Source organism: Lonchura striata, chromosome 11 (assembly GCF_046129695.1).
Source record: "Lonchura striata isolate bLonStr1 chromosome 11, bLonStr1.mat, whole genome shotgun sequence".
NCBI lineage: Eukaryota > Metazoa > Chordata > Aves > Passeriformes > Estrildidae > Lonchura > Lonchura striata.
Genome location: NC_134613.1, coordinates 21,660,123 through 21,679,572, shown reverse-complemented (window position 1 = coordinate 21,679,572; position 19,450 = coordinate 21,660,123). Strand labels below are relative to the sequence as shown.

The 19,450-nt window shown below is 45.9% G+C and overlaps 1 protein-coding gene across 2 annotated transcripts in view; it reads right to left on the bottom strand.

Moving 5' to 3' along the window:
* LRRK1 (leucine rich repeat kinase 1) overlaps positions 1-19,450 on the bottom strand; it is a 70,393-nt gene that overhangs the window by 17,169 nt on the left and 33,774 nt on the right. For both annotated transcript variants that reach the window (XM_021552571.3, XM_021552572.3), the window contains exons 12-23: positions 17,642-17,771; positions 16,995-17,107; positions 15,853-16,067; positions 13,715-13,879; positions 11,635-11,807; positions 9,587-9,707; positions 9,186-9,345; positions 8,309-8,585; positions 5,185-5,356; positions 3,660-3,823; positions 2,375-2,514; positions 725-974 (exon numbers count right to left, since the gene is read on the bottom strand). In XM_021552571.3, the coding sequence (XP_021408246.2) occupies positions 725-974; positions 2,375-2,514; positions 3,660-3,823; positions 5,185-5,356; positions 8,309-8,585; positions 9,186-9,345; positions 9,587-9,707; positions 11,635-11,807; positions 13,715-13,879; positions 15,853-16,067; positions 16,995-17,107; positions 17,642-17,771 (2,080 nt within the window). The remainder of the gene's footprint in view (positions 1-724; positions 975-2,374; positions 2,515-3,659; positions 3,824-5,184; positions 5,357-8,308; positions 8,586-9,185; positions 9,346-9,586; positions 9,708-11,634; positions 11,808-13,714; positions 13,880-15,852; positions 16,068-16,994; positions 17,108-17,641; positions 17,772-19,450) is intronic.

Sequence of the window (19,450 nt, the reverse complement as noted above, 5' to 3'; positions counted from 1 at the left end):
AGGTCCTGCATTGGGCACTCAGAGGTCTGAGAGAGCAGGAGCCAAAGGGGACACTGCTCTCCTGTCCTGCCTGCTCTCAGGTCTCCTGCTCTGCACATCAAGTAATGAGGGGTGTAAGACTGAGCCCATCTGGGAATGCACTTAAGCAGCTTAAAGATTTGGCAGTGCTGCAGTGGGTAGGGAAGAGTTCCTTCAGCTGTTCAGGCCTGCCACACACCCAACATATCCAGCAGTCCAAAGCTGAGCAGGAACCCCAGCTCAGTGTGAGTCCCCCTGTGGTGTCCATAAACTCACCCACCTACAGGCCCTACAAAATTAAGGCCATTTCAGTGCCAATTTTGTGATGCAGCAGCACTTCTTTTTTGTTTTGCCACATTAAAATCTCCTTTTGTGGGATCCCAGAAAGGCTCCAACTACAGAAAGTCCTGGCCAGAGTTCTGGGCAATGCAGGACAGCTGTGGCTTTAAAAAGGGACTTTCACATTGCACCACAGTGATCTCAAAGGACCCCTGGTGTGATGACTCGGTCAGCACACAGATATTGTCTAAGCAAGCTGCTGAACACCAGGGGTGCAGCTCAGGATGAGCTGCCAGAGCACGGATTGAGAGCAGATGGATTTATTTCCTGTGGTCAGCACGTCCCTCTGGCAGAGGCGACTCAGGAAAAGGGCCCAACCAAATCACACAGGTACACTGAAACTCAACCAAAGGCTATCACACGTTACCTGGCAGGAAAATCGGTCATGAAAAGCTCTGGGACCAGCTCTTGGAGCGACACAGGGATGTCAGGGTGGTTAGGACAGGTGATGTAGTCCAGCTCGATGGCGGTCAGGACACAATCCTCCATGTTGAAGTACTGCGCGTCCTCCGCCCTCTCGCCGCCCTCGCGCTGCTCCGGCCTGGCAGCTGCACAGATGTGGCAGGGCACATACTGCTCCATCAGCAACGTGCCATCGCTCTCCATGGCTGTGAGGGCTTCAGAGAGAGCAAACAAACAGGAAACAACGTCATCCACGCCAGCTGAGAGGGAACAACAGCTCCGAGTGTATTCCAGTGTCCGCAGCACGACCTGGACCCGCCGGCTGGAAATGGTCACGCTCACACAGCAGCAGTTTGCTGCAGGGTACTGACTGGAATAGAAAATAGCTTTGCAAAGTAGACAGGACAGTGCTGGGGAGACAGGGCTGTGGACAAAACCCAGCACTCACCCTGCTCTGGTCACAGGTAATGCACAGGCTTGCGAGGCAAATGTACTCAGGACTAGCAAGAATTATCAGTGTATGAATAAAGCATTGGAGAGACCCTTCTGCTTGCTGGGTGTATCTGTCTCTGCCCAGACTGCAAACTGCCAGGTGGCTTGAGGTGGGAATGGGGCTGGGAGCAGGTTGGCAGGCACAGCACACGGAGCTCAGCACTCACCTGCAGCACCCAGGCTGGGAACACAGGCCCTGTGGGGTCCCTCATGGGCAAGGTGCTCAGCCCCTCCAAGAGAAATGTGGGTTCTACCATGATTAAGCCTTTGGGAGGTTCACACCTTTCCCGTAATTACAGAGAGATTTTGTGGTGACGGGTTCTGTTAAATCCCCACAATTAGGGTGAACACAGGCTGAAGCCTTTGAAGTCGTGGCTCTTCTCAAGCTTCACTGATTAACTTTAGCATTATTTTAATCCAAAGGCAAATAAAATGTTATTTTATCTTTAGAACATGTAGAATGTGAGTATGTGAGAGTGCACCACTGTTTCCTCTACAGAGCCTCCAATTAAGAGACTTTGGCACTGCTTTCTAGACCAGGGTAGGACGACAAAGAGCACTTCAGATTTTGTTTTGGTTTCAAACAAAGAGTATTGGGGCTGCAAAGAGCCTGCTGGGTAACAGCAGGATCTGTGCTGAGCACAGGAAAAGCAGCTGCAGGAGTCAAGGAAGTTACCTTGGCATGGAGTCCTTGGTACCATATTCACTTAAGCCTCTCATATCAGAATTTTGTAACACATAGAAAGTTAGAAATGATGGGCAAATCCTCATCCCAGCTGATGCCAAAATGAGTTCAAGGGACAGCACCAAGCAGTTTAGGCCAAACCCTAGCCCTGATACAAGCACTGGATGAATCTCTTGAACTCCTGCAAGTCCTGTTTGAACTGCAATGTTTCACCTGTGACAGACTGGAAGACACAATGTCTAGAGCAAAGGGTGTTGGCAACTAATCTTGATCTGTCTGCAGGTTTATTAGCTTTTATCAAACGTTATTGGCTTGAGACTGTCAGAGCCTGAGGGGTCTTCAATTAACACACAATACTGTGCACCTGGAGAGCTCTGTCAAAGAACCCTCTGTTGAAAAGATGGAACACTGCACAGAAAATTACAGCTTTTCTCTTACCAGGGAACCACTGGTCTATCAAAGAGTTGACATGATCTGTGATGAATGCCATGGCTGAAAAGTCTCTCGCTTCTGACTGGGAAATTATTTTAATTCCACCACTTTTTTTCTTTTTCCAGTTCACATCAGAAGACTCAACACTGTGTGAGAAAGCCAAAAGATAGACCTGTGAAGCTTTTCTGAAGTATCAGTGTCAACAAACTTTCTTTCTGGCAAGAGACCTGAGTTACATAATAAACACAGATCATGAGTCATCGAAACACAAAGCAATCTAGCTTCGACGGTGATTTTCAACTCAGTCTGTTCTGAAAATGAGTTTCAGAAGAGAATTGCACAGAAATGCCAGTTCCTCACAAAGGGTAACTGCTATAGAAGGTCAGGCCTAGGGAAAACTGTGGCCTAAGCAAGCTGAGTATGAGAGCTTTGACAGAAATGCCCTATACAGAATGATGGCAGGTTGGGAGTTGTAAAATCAGTAATAAAATTCCAGTGGAATAATAATGATATTTCCAGAAACCGTTAGGAAAAGTTTATGAACATAATTTTTGCACAATTCCCATGGAAGTTCAACTCCCTGAAATACATAGGGAGCTAACAGCATGACCACTACCACAGTCCAGAATTCAGGATTCCAGCCTGTGGTTTGCAGTGTCTGGGTTCAAGTCTCTACTGAGCTTGGAAACTTGGGAAGGTCACTGTTTCCTTCTGGCCTCCAACCATGCAACAGCACCAATGGTTCCTCACAGTCCTGCCAGGGACTGAAGGAGCAAACGTCTTAAATGTCTGCATTTGTGAAACAACATGGACAGGAGGTTTTCCCCAGGCTTGCAGCCAGCAGACATTCTGCCTTGGCCAGGTTGAGGCATTTGTCCACAATCCCTGCTGCACAGAAGCACCTCCATTGACCTGGATTACTGCCACAAAGTGGTGAAGTTTTAAGATTCAGTGGAAAATTCATTGAGGTAAGGAAATCTTTGCATGTGAAAATGCACAATTGTAAGCTGCCAGAGCCCTAGTCTGAATTTCACTTTCTGTTCTCAGGCCTCTTCCAGTTCGTGGCTGCAACAACAGATAAGGTTGATACATTCAGACTTGCCAAATAATCAGTTATTTGTCATTTCTGTCAGCAGTTGTTACCAGATGAGTTATGTCCAATAGAAGAGCCTCCTCTTCTGATGAGTGAGCCCACAGCCTGGGTCAGGCCCATTCATCTCCATTCAGCTGATGTGTCTCATACACTCTATTAGTCCCCTGTCACACATGCTGCATTATGAACACAAATTACCTAAGATAGCCTCCATCAAAGGTAACGAACAGACCTTCCTGCCAGTAAACAGTGTGAGTCCTTTTGACTCGGAACGTGCTGCAGCGGTTCCTTTGGGTGCCTGTGAAGCTGTAGATGGTCACCTTTTTGTTTCTTGTCTTCGTGTTCTTCTTGTTTTCAAAGAGCTGAAACAACCAGAAAAGCATGAAAATTGTGCTGAAATTTCTCGTAAGGATGTGAGTTTTGCCTGTTTTAATCAGGCAAGAAAGTAATTTCTTTTTCACAGGTGCTGTTGTACCTTTTCCAGTAAAAGTGACTTCTGCTCATATAAAATTTTGTGATGGAATGGAAATACATGTGGTAAAATTGATTTTTCCACAGTGGAAATATTTTTCATGCCACTCAAAAAAGAACAATTTCATATCAGTGCATAAAGCTAATTCTATAACTGCGACATTTGCTGTATTTATTCTACATTCACAAAAGTCTTATAAACCTAAAGCACTAAATGTTCTAGTGAATGATGAAGTCTGCCCTCAATGCAGAGAGTTAACTTTTCCACCTGTTTTAGTGGGAGGAAGATGGCTCTTCTCCAAGACACTTCAAACCAGCAAAATGTATTTCTGTTTTAAAACCAAGAAGTTAATCTGCAGGACTCCGCTGGACTCATTGCTCCAACATTTATTTGCCTGCAGACAGGTCTGACGCCTGGCATCCTTTCCACTCCCTTCATGAGGACTGGATGAAGCCCCTAGGAAAGGTGCTCTAGGATTATGTAGTGCCCAGGAGGATGTAAGCAAGGGATTGCCAAGACAGCCCATTAAAAGAGGTAAAGTTATTAAATGGCTTGAGAAGCCTGGAATACAGAGGACGTTCCAAAAACAGGTATCATGTTTTCCATGTTTTGCACATCACTGACAGACCACAGTTTAATGGAGAGCTGCTAAGAAGATACCAGAACAGTACTATAAATATTTTGCAGATATTTATTACAGTTTCAGATAGAAACTGCTGCAAACACATCTGCAACAACATCAAAATTCACTGAGCTCTCAGAAGCTTAATGTCACTTATTGCACTTGCACTAATGGGGTGCCTCATTAAGGCAACAGTCATGTAATTTTCTTCCCATTTAAACCCATAGAGATTCAGATATTTGCCTTTGCTGGAGCTATTCCAGATCTCCTCTGGCAAAGGCGTGAGGGAGTCTGCCCTGGTGGAATGGTCATGGACAAGAGCCACAGGCAGAACTCCAATTACTTGTAATTGGAAGATGCTGGAGGAACTGAGACCTTCCAGGGGATCACGTTATAAAGAGGCTGTGAAGAACTCAACTTTTCTCCCCCAGTGCCAATGTGTCATTCTCAATGACACCTACTGCAAAAACAGAATCAGACTTTCAGTGCAGAGCCTCGTCTCTCCCATTTTACTCAAATAATGGTACTGAAGTCTGTGTCAGAAGCGAGCGGGATGTGAAGAGACATCCCACTCACACTGAACCCCTTCAGCTGTCTGCTTTTGTTTGCAGACAGACACAGTAACCTACCTGGAGGTCCATCTCTGCCAGGCTAATTAACATCCGGGCTATGAACCTTTGCCAAAAGCCAACGGGGACAAAACTCATCTTGAAGACCCTCTGGACCGTGTTTGCGGTCTGGTGGCAGAGCCCGTGGATATCTAACGCTGGCTTGGTAGGAAGCAGATGTGGGAGGAGGTAGCTGAAACACATCAAGTTCAACAGCTCAGATTCTAGCTACAGCTTTTAACAGTGAGTACATTGTTAGCAGATAATAGGGCGATTCAGTCTCCAAAGAGATTTTTAATGGCACAGCCTACTGCATATAAAAAAGCTTTTAGACTAAAATGCTGCAGCAATACATGGAGAAATTAATTTACACTATGAAAGCAAGCAGAGGCAAAACAGACATTACATAATTCAGCCAGGGCTATTGGAAAGGGCTAAAATTGATGTAATGAGCATTTGTATACTCACAAATTAAATGCATTAAAATATAAGAGTCATTAGAACAGCTGTGATGTCGAGACTCATTTTTTTGGTACTATTCTGCCCTGGTAGTAAGCAGGGAATTAAGAGCTGTGGAACAGGAGATCAGTGCAAAAAACAAACTCCAGCAGCTCAGGTTCTGGAAGCCCAGAAGTGGGAGGAAAGGAGTTTCAGGCTGCAGGGACTGGGCTGCTCTGCCTCAACCCAGCCCCAGAATGAAAGCACCTCATGGGTCAGCATGACAGGGATTCCTGCAGCTCCATCCTGCAGCTCCATCCTGCAGCTGATGGATCCCTGTCACATCCTTGACAAACCTCCAGAGCAAGTGCTCACTTTGCCAGGCTATTGCCAGCAGAGAAATCACTTGTCTAGCTCAGATTCGTCTGCAATCAGATTGCTAGGTACTTTGCCCAAGTGTGAAGGAGACTTGATGTTATCTGTGCCTGACCAGTCAGCAGTAGCAGAGTTATACTGGTGTAGGGGACCACAATGTTTTCAAATTATTTTCAGATTTCCCAGTAATCCCAGAATATTCATTTGTCCTGATCTTTCATATTTGAGAAGTTAAACGTCCTGGAACACTGCAGCTGTTTTGAAAACCATGAGCTTATGGCTTTCAAAACTTGCCAGTAAATCTCCTGTCAGTGATACTCTTCTGTACCAAACACATCCCAGGACACCTGTACAATCTAAAATGTTATTTGCTTATAAGCAAACACACTGCTGTTTTATCAGTGCTGGGCCTGAGAAAATGCGTTGGCATCTGGGGCTCATCGTTGATGGGCACAACGACAGCAACAAGGCACATGGCCAAGAGACCTGACCAAAATAACACTGGCAGAGACTCAACACAACCAGAACTAATGCTGGGTCAGAATCCACTGCTTTAAAGCCTCTCATGTTTTCTCTCTAGCAGCTGCAGGATTCTGTAAAATCTGAAATATCAGCTCAGAAAAAACGGCCATCATTAGACAACAGCTCTCTCCATGAGTCACACGTGATGACATATTACATGATCAAATTATCTGTTCCATGAAACATCTGTGGAATGTAAAACTGGCAAAAGTTTCAATTATAAACTCCAGTAAGAATGGTCATGCTTTTAAGTGTATTTTAAGAAGCAGAACACAGTTAAGTTACATGCACCTTAGGCAGAAAAGCAGAGTGCAACAAACTAAAACTTCTTGCTCTATAAACGTAGTGGATGCATCATCAGACAGCCAATAAATTTTCTCCAGCACATCCAAGAAAAGGTCTAGGAGTATAAGAAGGGCCAATGAGGCCCTTCTGGGCCACAACTATCTAGTGGATTATAACACAGATGGTGATTCTACGCTCTTGAACAACAGCCAATGCAAATTTTGAAAATATGTGAAACATGCCCCCATCTACCCTTTCAGAACAAAAACTGGCAGCTGCTTTCTCTACTGACTGCACAGAAACCCTATCTGGCAATCTAGACAATAATTGCAGCAGCACAGTAACAAATAACTGCTCTGTGTCTGGCTAGTACATTAAATTAATCCAACCTGCTATAGCTACAGCCCGTCAGTGGGAAGAATATTCTGCTAATGTGGCTTGGATCGCTCAGAAAAACATTGGGCAGGCCATGAAAAAGCCGTTTCCTTGCTCCCAAGGCACAGACAATATAATTGCCCTGGTGAAAAATGGCAGATAGCGACAAGGAGTCCAAAAGGCATTTTGGACTGAGCAGAAACATTGCTGCTTTATCTGTGTTAAGCCTGAGAAAATTTGTTGGCATCCGGGACTGGATAAGTGACAGACATAATGACAGCACAGAGAATGCTGCACTTGTGCTGGCATTCAGAGCTCCCCAGAGGCTCAGGGCGATGCAGCCGCGCTGTCCTGCAAGGGCAAGGAAGTGAAATGCAAATGCCACATCAAAAGTGCAACACAGCTCTGGTCTCACCGCTAGCCCAACAACAGGGCTGTCGCCAAGCAGATGGGAGAGAGAAAAATTGCAGGGAACTCTGCCCAGAGGAAAAGGGACTGGGGGGCAGAGGGGAGGAGGACTCATTAACATTTAAAGAGAATGAGGTTTCTTAGACCATTTCTAGGAAAACTATTGATCAACACCTATTGAGGTTAAAAATCAAGTAAATCACATTGTTGCCGCAGCTACGCTTTCCCAATTTCACCAGGAATAAAATGCTGCTGCTTTCAGGGCTGACACAAGTATTGATTACTCAAAGTTTTCTGCTACACTGAAGCGAGAATCCTTCACTGGAAACAGGCAATTTCAGCCCATCTATATTTCAGGCCTGGCAGCTGTGGCCTCACATCCTCTCCCAGCCTCAGCTGCGCCGGCTGAGCCCCTACAGCTTCCACCTGCTCGTGGCCACATCCCCAGCGGTGTCTCTGCCCCTCTGGGCTGGTGGCTGAGCCTGTCACAGCCTCAATGCACCCACTGGACAAAGACTGCTCTGGGAAAGCTTTCACACGGGCTGGTTTGGCCCAGAGGATGCTCAGTGCAGGAAACACAGCCCCAAGGGATGGGTGTGTTCCATGACACTGCTGAATGCCCTCAGATATCTTCTCAACCCTGTCAAGACAACCACTTAAGAGTGGCAAAGCCTGTTAATATCCACTGACTAAATGGCCGTTCTTCTCCAGGCTGAATAAATCTCTCTCATTATCAACATACCTGTTATTGGCCACAGGCAGGGCGATCTCAAACTTGGCCAAGAACTGGAAGTACTGCTCTTCAGTCTGCTCGGTGAAACCTGTCCCAACCAGCAGCATCCTGAGGTCCTCTGCTCTGATGACTCCATTCTTAGCTACAGACTTGGAGCTCTTGATGTTGAAAATCCTCTGTAGACACTCTGAGAGCCAGACAGGGTCAAGGAAGTAGAGGTTCCTCAGGCCATGGCTCGTGTCTGGGAAGTGCAGCAGTGTCCCTGTTTCTATGAGAAAATTAATGGCTGCAAAAAAGTAAAGAACTGGGGGTTAGCAATAGACCAGGAAACCATGTAAGACTATGAGGCAGTTTGTGCAGTTTTATGCATTCCAGATACATCCAGCACGCAGCCAAGCTAAGGGAGTAACATCTATCTGAGGAGTGCTGCTATCTGACACTCCACTTGTAAAACCCATATCTCACTTCTTCACAGCCAGTATTTCTGTTCCCATGACACCTCCCCTTCACCCTCCTCCTACCATCCTCACAAGGCAAGGCTCTCTCTGCCTCCTGCAGAGCAAGGCCTCCATAAAGATCACAAATTTGGGGTCCTACAGAGAAGCCAGACTTGAAACTATGGCAATCCTGACTCTACACAGACTAGAAATGAGACACAGCTTGTTAAAAAAAAAAACAACAAAAAAACCCCCCACACTAAATTAAATCAGTAACCTCAGACAACCTTAGAAAATTCCCAGTCCTGTCCCCAAAGTTCCACTACTAATTTTATATCTTACCAATTTCCAAAGTCACTTCTGGTGTAATTTGCATTTACTATTTGTGGAATGTTTCAATTGGACATACATATTAATTTCCAAGAAACTACTGGTCTGCTCTGACCTACCAGTTTGCAAGTCTTCATAGTCTTTGATATCATTTCCAGGTGTTTGCTCGATCATCAGCTCTATTTGTCTGTCTGTTAAATATTGCACATCATCATTCTGACTTCTTCTATGCTGTTCTGCAAGGACAGCTTCTTGGAGGCTGAGGTAACTCCTTGGTATCTGCAAGCCATGTGAGAAAACCAGCAGGATCAGGATCAGCCAGTAAGGTATGAACTGGCTGACATCTTCCTTCCACAGGGATCTTTTAGTGCTGTCTTCTCCCAGAGCCAGACTGCCATTTTAAATATTCACGTGGCTCCTGCATCAATCCCTTACTCTGTCAATAACTCCCAAAGCTCACCTCCCAAGCCTCCCAAAATCCCTGCTTTGGTAAGGATCACCAAGACAGTTCAGTTCTCACCAATCTCCCTGCAAGTTTCTGGGAGCAAATTGAGCTGCCAACATCCTTCATGTTGCAGGTGACGTGAAAAATCAGCTGCCGCAGTCCCTCGAGGCCTTCCAGAGTCTTACACGAGAGCTCACTGCAAAAGGCATGCAAGGGGAAGGTTATCAATCCTTATCAGCACATTGGCTTCCTTTCCAGGCTCACTTTCTCTTATCACTGACTTTAAATTTCCTGTGTCAGCTGAATGGGAGGAAGGCTGTCAGTGAGTATTTTTAGAATACTTTAGAGAAAACACACAGAGTCGCCTGGAAAAGATGTATCAGGCCACATCTGTATTAGCCCAACCTCTGCTCTGCTTGCTTCACTCCCTGCACTGCTGTCCCCTGTGCACTGGGATGTCTGGGGACATCCCTGGCAGCCAGACCAAAATCATCCCCCTCTGTCCCTCCTGAGCCACACACATCCTGCAAGGGGCTGTGGGGAGGAGGAAAGTTCTGTGCCCCAGCAGCCTCTGGAGTCAAGTTCAGTCCTCCCTGCCCCAGATCAAAGAGGCAGGATGATGACTACCAGACACCTTTTCCACCCTCATTCCGGTCCTTGATCAGCTGGATCCTGCAATCTGGGAATTGATGCTTAAATCCTAAAAGCTGGCCTTCATTATCTCTTCAACAGCTAAAAACCTGCTCTCTTCAACTCCTACTAGTTTTAAGCTTTTTGTGGGCTGGAAAAGAACAGCTCTGTTCCACTTTCCCCAACAAAGGGTCTTTCTAACTGATCCTACACATGTTCCCATGGCAGACAGAAAATCCTTCTTTAATGAAAATATGCTTTATCTTAAACCTCAGCCCTGCATGGTGCTGGGAAGTGTGCAGCTCACTGGGATGCTGGTTGACCCTGACCACTTACAGAAGCACCCAGGGTCACCCACAGAAGGATTTCACTCCTCCAGCCCCAGAGCTTAATACCATGCTTATTCCAGGTGGATGATGGGGTGTGGAGAGGCACAGGAGGAAGGAGGTCTTAAATCAGGCTAGGAAAAAATGCAAGGGAAAAGGAAGGTGAAGAGAAATGTTCAGGATGCCTGTCAGGGTGAAAGAAAGTTCCCTTGAGAAAGAATGATCGAGATTGCGTTGTGATGCTCTGAAGTGACAGCAAAAGAGGCTTGAGGTGACACAAAAAAAGTTTTCTCCTTCTCATGGTGAGTCTTTGAGCCTCACAGTGGGCCCCTGGTGCTTCTTCTAATGGGGAAGAGCTGGCTGGGATGCCTGACAGTGCCTGCAGAGCAGTGTGTGGGAGGTCAGCTGATGCCTTTGCCAAGCAGCAGATGGGGAGTGCTGGGGACATCACAGTGCCCTTCCTCACTTGCCAGCTGCCACCTGCTCTTGCCCCAGGCAGTTACTTTTACATTGTTTGGTGCCAGCCTGCTGCATCCACGTTCACCTCCTGGCTCACAGGCACACTCTGTTCCAAGCTGGAGCAGCCTCCTCTTCCCAAGGGCATTCTCTTGGAGCAGTGTCAGACAGTGTGGCCTGAGTGACACACACCTCCCAGGCAGCCCCAGCCCTCTGTTGTGACACCTGGAGATGGATGGGACAGGTTTGGACTGCCAGGGGCTCAGGGGACTGACCCCTCCTTGCTCAGCCACGTGAGCCATGTTTCCATGTCAGGTACCACCCACAGCCTCCCCTCAGCAATGGCCCTGGCACCCTCCCTGTGACAGTCACGCTCTCACAGCATTAATTAGTCAATCTGCACCTTCTCTCCTTGTGACTAATGTGTCACCATTGAACAGGGAGAAACCTGAGTGAAGGGGAAGCAGTAAACAGGCTGGTCAAGGTCATGACTTTAGAGCTTCCAGCTCTCAGACTCATCATCAACCCCCTGAGCAACACTGACCTTCTCTCCCATTATAATATATTATCTCAGTCAAAAATAGATGAAATGCAATGCTGACGAGTCTCTAAATTGGTTCCGTTGCCAAGGAGATCAAGTATCTCAAAATCACTAAAATGTCATAAAACAAAGAGTAAGTGACTGAACTTCACAAAGGCACAAGTACTCACTGCAGGTGCTTGAAGGTGATATCTGGGAAGCCAGTTGCTCTGGATCCAGAGGGAGAGCGACACAGAGCCAGGACATAGGCCCTCAGGGTTGCTATCCTCTCCACACGGAATTTCGTTTCAATCAAATCAAGGTGTGTTCCTACCACCAGCACCACGGAGTTTGGAGCCTTGGCCTGCAAGAGAAAACACCGGCAGTGATCTCATCCAGATTACATCAGTGAGGACAGGTGAAAAGTGTAGTATTTAAGAGGAGGGAGTCATACATATTAATAAAATGGAATACCTATATATATTTATAGAATAAAGGCAACCTGTCATGGCAGCTTGACAACAGCTACGAGTGATCTGGGTATTACAGAAGTTCTGCAGAGCATGGCTCAATCATCTGCTGCTACTGCAGAGCAGGAGACTGTCCCTTTGGGTTTTTACATCATGGTTTAACACAAAGGGAGTTGCTGTGAGTCAGTAAAATGAAGGGAACCATGTCTGCCCAAAGTTAACTTAACCTGCAGCCAGAAGATCTGACATCCTGAAAAAGGCTGATCTGGAATGGATACCTGGGGAAGTCACACAAACTTTTTCACTGGAGGTACATAGCGAGATGAGATAAACTTCTAGAAAAGTCTCAATCTACTTAATCCTGAATCAGAGCAAAGGAATTGATTTAGTGATCTTGTGGTTTCTTCCAACCCTTCCATGAGTGTTTTACGACCCTGGAAGGTATCCAGATCTCAGGGAAAATGTTGCCAAATACAATGGGATTGCACAGGGATTAAGCAGGGATCATTTGCCCATCCAAATGACTTTGACCACAGAAGAATACTCAGAGGCAGAAAGATTTCCTTCTTTGCAGACATCCATTTCCCTCCTGTGATGCCCACTGAACTCTCCCAACCTGAGTGACACCGAACAAGCCCAGGAGTGGTGGCTGCACCAAGCCACACCAAAGGGCCCCCTGGCCCAGTATGGAGCCAGCCCCCTGGCTGCTGCTGGAGGCTGATGGAGAGCACAGGCACAGGGCAGGATGGAAAGATGTTCCCTGGTGTGTTCTCCCAGTACGCAGCAGCCTGCAGCTCACTGACTTCCTCAGCACAAGGGAGTATCTCAGAATTAACTGATGGAGTTTTCATTCACCAGTTTGTCTTTCCAATTTCTGGTAACCCCAGCACACTTTATTTCCAGCAAATTCTATAGGTTAGCCATCCAGTGTGTTTAAGATACTTCCCATTGTTTGCTTCAAACTACAATTTCACTTGTTCTCTCCCAATTCTATTGTAAAGGATCACGAACAAAGACTCTTTTATGGTTTTCTCCTTCCCCATCATGCCTACATAAAGCTCTGTGCACTTTTCCCTTCTTTTAACCATCATGATCATATTTCTGTGCATTTTTCCTGATGTTACTATGTGCTTGCTGTAACATGCGTTTTTGAAATATAATAATTTTCCTTTCAGCTTTGTTACCTGGTTTGGGTTTTTGATTGCTGCTGACCATTAATATTTTGATAATTACAAGATGTTTGTTTTTCGAGAGGCACACATTTTTGTGCATTTAATGTTAAAATAATTATCAAATCATAAAGAGTTACAGGCAATTATGAACATGGTGTTGGAAAAATCAATCCACAGCAATTAATCAGCTGTGAGTCTAAATGAGAGCTGTTTTGGAAATACCCTCCAGCTTACCTGAATCTAAAGTGTTAAAAAATATAACCTCAAGACTAATGTGCGTCTAACCCACACAAGAAAGAAAATGCTTCAAACCCCCCTTGGAGCACAGTGTGGTCAAACACTAATTCCAAAATAAGTATGTTCAGCCTTACTTAGCAAGGGTTTATAAATCAGCTTTTGTTTCGTTCTCTGCTGTGTGTGAGGGAGAACAAAGCAAATGATAAATTTAAACCATTAAATATAGCGATACGCCTACAGCGTAATGGAAAATGAATTCCAAATGCTGTGCAAAATTCATAGCTTGGGGAGCTTTTAAAAGCAGAGCAAAAAGAATCTGCAATATCACATATCTGTGTGCTGAGCTGCTACTTGATAAATAGATATCCCAGAGCCCACCAGTGACTTCTTACCTCAATGTTCAGCAACCAGAACTGTAAGTTTGCCACAGCTTCTTCCCCCAGTGCCAAGTTCCAGACCACTATGTACAATGCTTTGTCTGTGAAGAAACACTGATTGACTGTAGACATGCTTGCTGGGCCTCCAATATCCCAGACATTGAACTCCACTGAATCAACCTACTTAGACAAAGAGAAGTGTTCAAATCAAACCGTGGCAGTAAATCACTGGGAGATAATAGCTGAAGTATAAACCTACGCCTGCATAATGTATGACACAAGAAGGGGTTCAATGTCCTAATTGTGCCTCCAGGAAAGATAAATCAACAAGCAATTGTTAAGCATGGCTACCACTTCCCCACAGGAAATCAAGACTAATTACTTGCTGCTAAAACGATAGAGGTGCCCTTGATGCTGGTAAAACTCCAGTTAATGCTGTGGATTCTCCAGTCCAAACAAGGATCTCATTCTGAGCCCTTAATTTCCCTGCATCTGTAATAAAAACTGTTTCATCCTTGCCTGTGCCATACTCCACAAGACCACTGAAGCTGCTTATCTGCCACTGCTGTGGGGAACAGGAAACCCCTGCTGAAATCACTTCCACTGAGCTCAGACCGAGCTGAGCCAAGCAGAAGGGAGATGCTCAGGAGATGGGAAGCTTCACAGGCCTTCCATAAACACCTCCTACATGTTGCTCCCAGGCTTCTGACGTCTGTGCCACGCCAGAGATGGGCCAGAATCACAGTTGCTGTGAATCAGACTCACTGATTTCTGGGGGAATGCTTAAATGGAGGCCTCTCCAGTTCTGGCTCTCTTCCCAGTATCCCTGCACCCATTCCTCTGTGCAGCCCCATGACAGCAGTAAGAGGGAGCCTGGCTCTCTGCTTCAATGCTATTCAGGCTCCCAGCTGCAAGCAGGAAGTACCTGCACACCTGGGAAGTTCTGTCCCTAAATCACTTGGCCCTGGAGAGTCAAAAACCCTGAGACTGAACACAAAACCAAACCCTCCTCCAGCCACCATCCTCAGAGCATCACATAACACCCAGTGGGCTCTGTTCAGGGGACTGGGGCCAGGTCCTGACTGATCCCACGTGGAAGTTACCCTATGAGATTTCAGCCAGGAGCTCAGTATCTCAGCAGGGCTCTGATTCTGTGCAATCTGTGTGAAGTCTCCCAAAAACAGCTGGAAGAACTTCCATATTGTTGAAACCGAGCTCTAACCAGGACAAGGACTGCTTTGTTCATCCAAAAGACCTTCAGCTGTGAGTGTGTGTGTGGACAGACAGACTCGGAGATAGGGATAAAAGCCCGTTCATTGTCTTGATTCCACTCCAGGTCCCTGGTGCTGTCTACACTTTTATTCAATTACTCTTCAACACAAAATGCACAAATCCCTTCTCCCACCAAATTCTACCCTTCAAGGAGTCAGCCTGTGTTGCTCTTTTCTTTCTGTCTCTAGCCTTGCACTCTTTGCTGTGGAACAGCTGAACACAGCAGGCTCCTCTCCCCTTTCCAAAACAGTCTGGCGGTCATTGCTCTCATCTGGGAAAGGGGAGTGATGTGTTTGCCACCCCTCAGCTCTGACAAGACCTCAGGATGAATTCTGCAACCTCTAATCCCTGGGCTACTCTGCAGGCAGTGGACAGGGCCACCTACAAATGCTTGGATTAAATCAGCTCTCCAAATGAGTTCAGTATGACACACTCCATGAATGAGCCACCTGAGATCTGGGTGTTTAAGATATGCCTTAGACATCCCTGCATCACACCTTCTACCTTTATCCCTCACCTAGGACAGGTCTGGTACCAACAAAGTCCAGCTTTAGGTACTGATGTCCCAAATGAAAGCACAAGCTGCTGCAGAGAAGGTGACTTAAAGCACGCTGTCAAAATTAGTGTCTGCTTGAGGCAGGAGAGCCAGAATTTCAGCCTAGCCAACACACAGCTCTCTTCAGAATACAGTCAGGAAAACAGAACTGCCCTCTAGTACCAGCTGGAAACAAAACAGAATTGCAACGGGTCTAAAACCACATCCTACTGGCGAGGCAATGGAAACTGCTCTTTGCAAAAGGACAATTTCAAATTTCAGCCCGCACGGACCCCGCAGGGCTCCCACATCCCACCAGTCCTGCAGATCTCCGACCGCTTTTCACCTTTGCCTTGTGCCCCACGGGTTTGGGGAGCTCCCACTTGGTTGTGCGGATGGTGGCATCGCTGTGCATCATCTGGGGCACCTTCCCTGTCTGCAGGATCTCCACCAGCGTGGACTTGCCCTGCCGGGGGGGGCCGATGACGATCATCTTCATCAGCTTGCACTTCTCGGCGCGCCGCAGCTGCGCCCGTAAATACGCCAGCACCGTCTTGGGGCCTGCGAGCGGCACAGAACGGGGTGGGCACTGCAGCCACCAGCACCCAGGGACAGAACAGGGTGGGCACTGCAGCCACCAGCACCCAGGGACAGAATGGGGTGGGCACTGCAGCCACTAGCACCCAGGCACAGCACTGACCCCACCCCGCACACACACACCGTGCCTGTCAACTCATGCTTCCCCTGAGGTCTGGCTGTGGGCTGAGAATAAACAAAGAAACCTCCAGCACACAGACCTGAGACAGAGACCCCAGGAAAAGGTCACTGCTCGGAGGCTCCACAATGGAGCACTGTAAGGAGAAACAAATGCTGGGGCTCCTGTGCTTCAGAAGCTGAAAGGAAACATAAAATACTAATTCAGTATTGGAAAATACTCAGTTTTTCCCTCTGCTTTTATGTTTCCAGTTAAAGTGAGATTGAGGTTTCAACAGTATACTGCTGGAGCAGGAATAATTCCTAATAACTTTGCTCCCACAGGATTTTCTGATTAAAATGCAAAAAAGAAAAAAAAAAAGAAAAAGAGACAGCACTGTAATAGATCCAAAAACCTAGCAGTTCACAATAAAGTCACTTCAATGGGACTGTGACTGCTCATCCTAAACACTTCAGTCTTTAGAGAGACCATCTAAATATCCTAAAATATCCACATTCAGGAAGCAAGCCACAGAATTTATGCATACTGCAAATGAAACACTGCATTTATAAGTCATAATTTTAAATTATCATCTGCCTTAAATTGACTATTACAGCCAGAGCTTAGCACTGATAATCAAATTTGTAAATACGAGTAGGTTTCCCTGTGCAATTCCAGTTAACCCCATGAGGGCTCAGGCATTCACTCTCTGTTCCTGCTCTTGACCATTAAGAGGAAGAGATTTTATTGCACATTCAGTCAATTTAATAAAGAATACACAGTATTGGCCTTACCCTCTTTTCTGATCTCTGCAGGAACATTACTGATATTTAGTTCCTCGATATCCAGCTGCCAGAGATTAGCCAGCTGTCCAAGTTCTGGAGGAAGCTCTCGGATACCAGGGTTACTGTACAAAAACAAATAAATCTACCAACAACCAGGCTTTGTGTGTAAGTAGCTGCTCTCACGGACTCTCAGATTACACTATTCTATCCTTGCAGAAATCTTCCATTAACATTTTAATAAGACTACTCAGCACTTTAATAGCAATTTCCATCCTAAAAGTGATGTATAACCTCAATTTATCCTCTGAGGCAGACAAATGCAATCATCTTTGCTGGATAGTTGAGGAAATAAAGGCAAAAATGATGAGTTATTGAATGTAGCACTACAGAAACTGACAGCAGAAAGCCAGAATGAACTAGAGGCACATTAGATTCCCAGGCCTGTGTTCAAAGCATTAGATCATCTTCCCTAACTCAAAAGACCAGCCTCCTCCTTATCTAAAGCAAACCATGGGCACAGCTCTAACAAGGGGCTGACTATTTCCAGCTTTCTGACTTCAAAAGTGCTGGACACCAGGGGTGGGGCTCCACAGAAGACTGGTCACTAAAACAACATGGAAATAACACTGCAAAGATTTTCCAGGACATGGACTTACTTTCCTAAATAAAGCTCTGTTAAACCTTTCAGGAGGCAAACAGACTGTGGGACAGAGTCCAGCTGATTGTCATTCAGATAAAGAACCTCCAGAGAATCGCTCAGAAATGCTGGAAACTCCAAAAAAGGACCTGGAACGAGACAGGAAACAAAATGCACCTTTTAAAAAAGAAACAACAAAGCAGGCATCAAGGCTCTGAACCAAGAGCTTCACCTGAACTTTGTAGGCAGGACATGAGGTCATGTCCATTGGCAGGAGCCACCAGCAAGCAAGAGCAGAAAAGCAAATGGCTGTCAGTGACAATGAAACACCAATGTTCACATCTCAACGTCCTAAAGTCACAGTGCTAGAAGGTGACAGTGTCCAGGACTTATGGGGTGCTGAGGGAGGAACTCCAAGCCTGCCAAAACAGCTCTGGGGATGAGTGGTAACACCCTGTGAACTACCCCTATTGCAGCCTAACAGCTGGCACTGAGAGAGCATCCCATGGGCACAACTGGGTCTCAACATGGCACTGAAAGGCCACACCCACTTCTCAATGTGTTTTTTTTTTCCATATTACCTGAGAAAAGCCAGTCAGAATTTATGTTCAGGCCCCCATGCTGCATCCCACAGTAATTTATGGTGGATCAAAGTCAGTAACAACAGGGAAGAAAACCCAAACTGGAGATGAGAGACTGATCTATGCTGTCTCTAAAACATGTTGGTGTTTGTTCCTCTGTTTTATTTTAGATAGAAGGACTCAGGGAACTTCCTCCATGCCTGAGGAGCATCTTGTGTATTTTGAGAGAAACCAAAGCAGTAAGAGCATCAACTGCATGGCTGAGTTGCTGCTGCTGGAGAGGTTCAAACAAAGGGAAGTTCTTCAAGTCCCAAAGAGCACCAATTCACTCCAGAAATGGCACCTGGGATAGCAGCACAAAAAGCTGCCATGGACTGTGTTGCTGTATTGAGGGTGTCACATTTACCTACCAAAGAGCATCCTGAAATGAAGGAAAACCAGGCAGGTTTTGAGTCTGAATAGGAAAATACAACCAGCACCATCTGCTGCCTCTATGGTCAATCAAAGCAACTCCCTGAGATGCAAGACTCTTCCTTCCTGAGAGATGGGACAGTTCCACTTCCACCAAAATCTTTCTTTACAAAGAAGACGTGAGGAACTGTAATTAGACTTAGTCAAAAAGAGGAAAAAAAAACTGGAAGAGGTTTTCTCAGGAGAAAACTCCCCAGTTCTTATAATAACACCACTTGCAGCCTGAGCTGTGATCAGAAAAGGAGCAAGATGAGAGTCCCACAGTCTGCAGGGGTGTTTCATATACCTGACAGGACTGCCTGGTGTGGGCAGTGTCACAGTCTGCCTTTTGAGTTTTCAAATTAAAAAATCATCTTTGGGATTATTTTAGGAGAACAACAGGCTTATTCATGGATACAACTCACTTCCTTTCTGGCTCATCGCTGGACTTAAACTTTGCATTGTTGCTCTTCAGTAGGTACCTGGGCACAGACAGATTTAGCCCTCTTGGACATGTAGGAGCAAACTCCTAAAATAGCAGCAATACTCTGAATTTACCAAAGAGTCCCAGGTGGAAAGGAGTGTACTATATTGGAAGCAAGCTCGAGGTGTTTATGAATTGTAATTATTTATTCATGAGTTATTTATGATTTCTCTGGCTTCAGCTCAAATTTTCTTTTAGAGAACTGTAGAAAAATTAAAAAAAATCCCATCTTGAAAATGTATTTTTGGACGAATAAACGCTACCAACATGCATGTGCAAGAAGTTATTCTGAGACTTATCAATCAAGTATTGC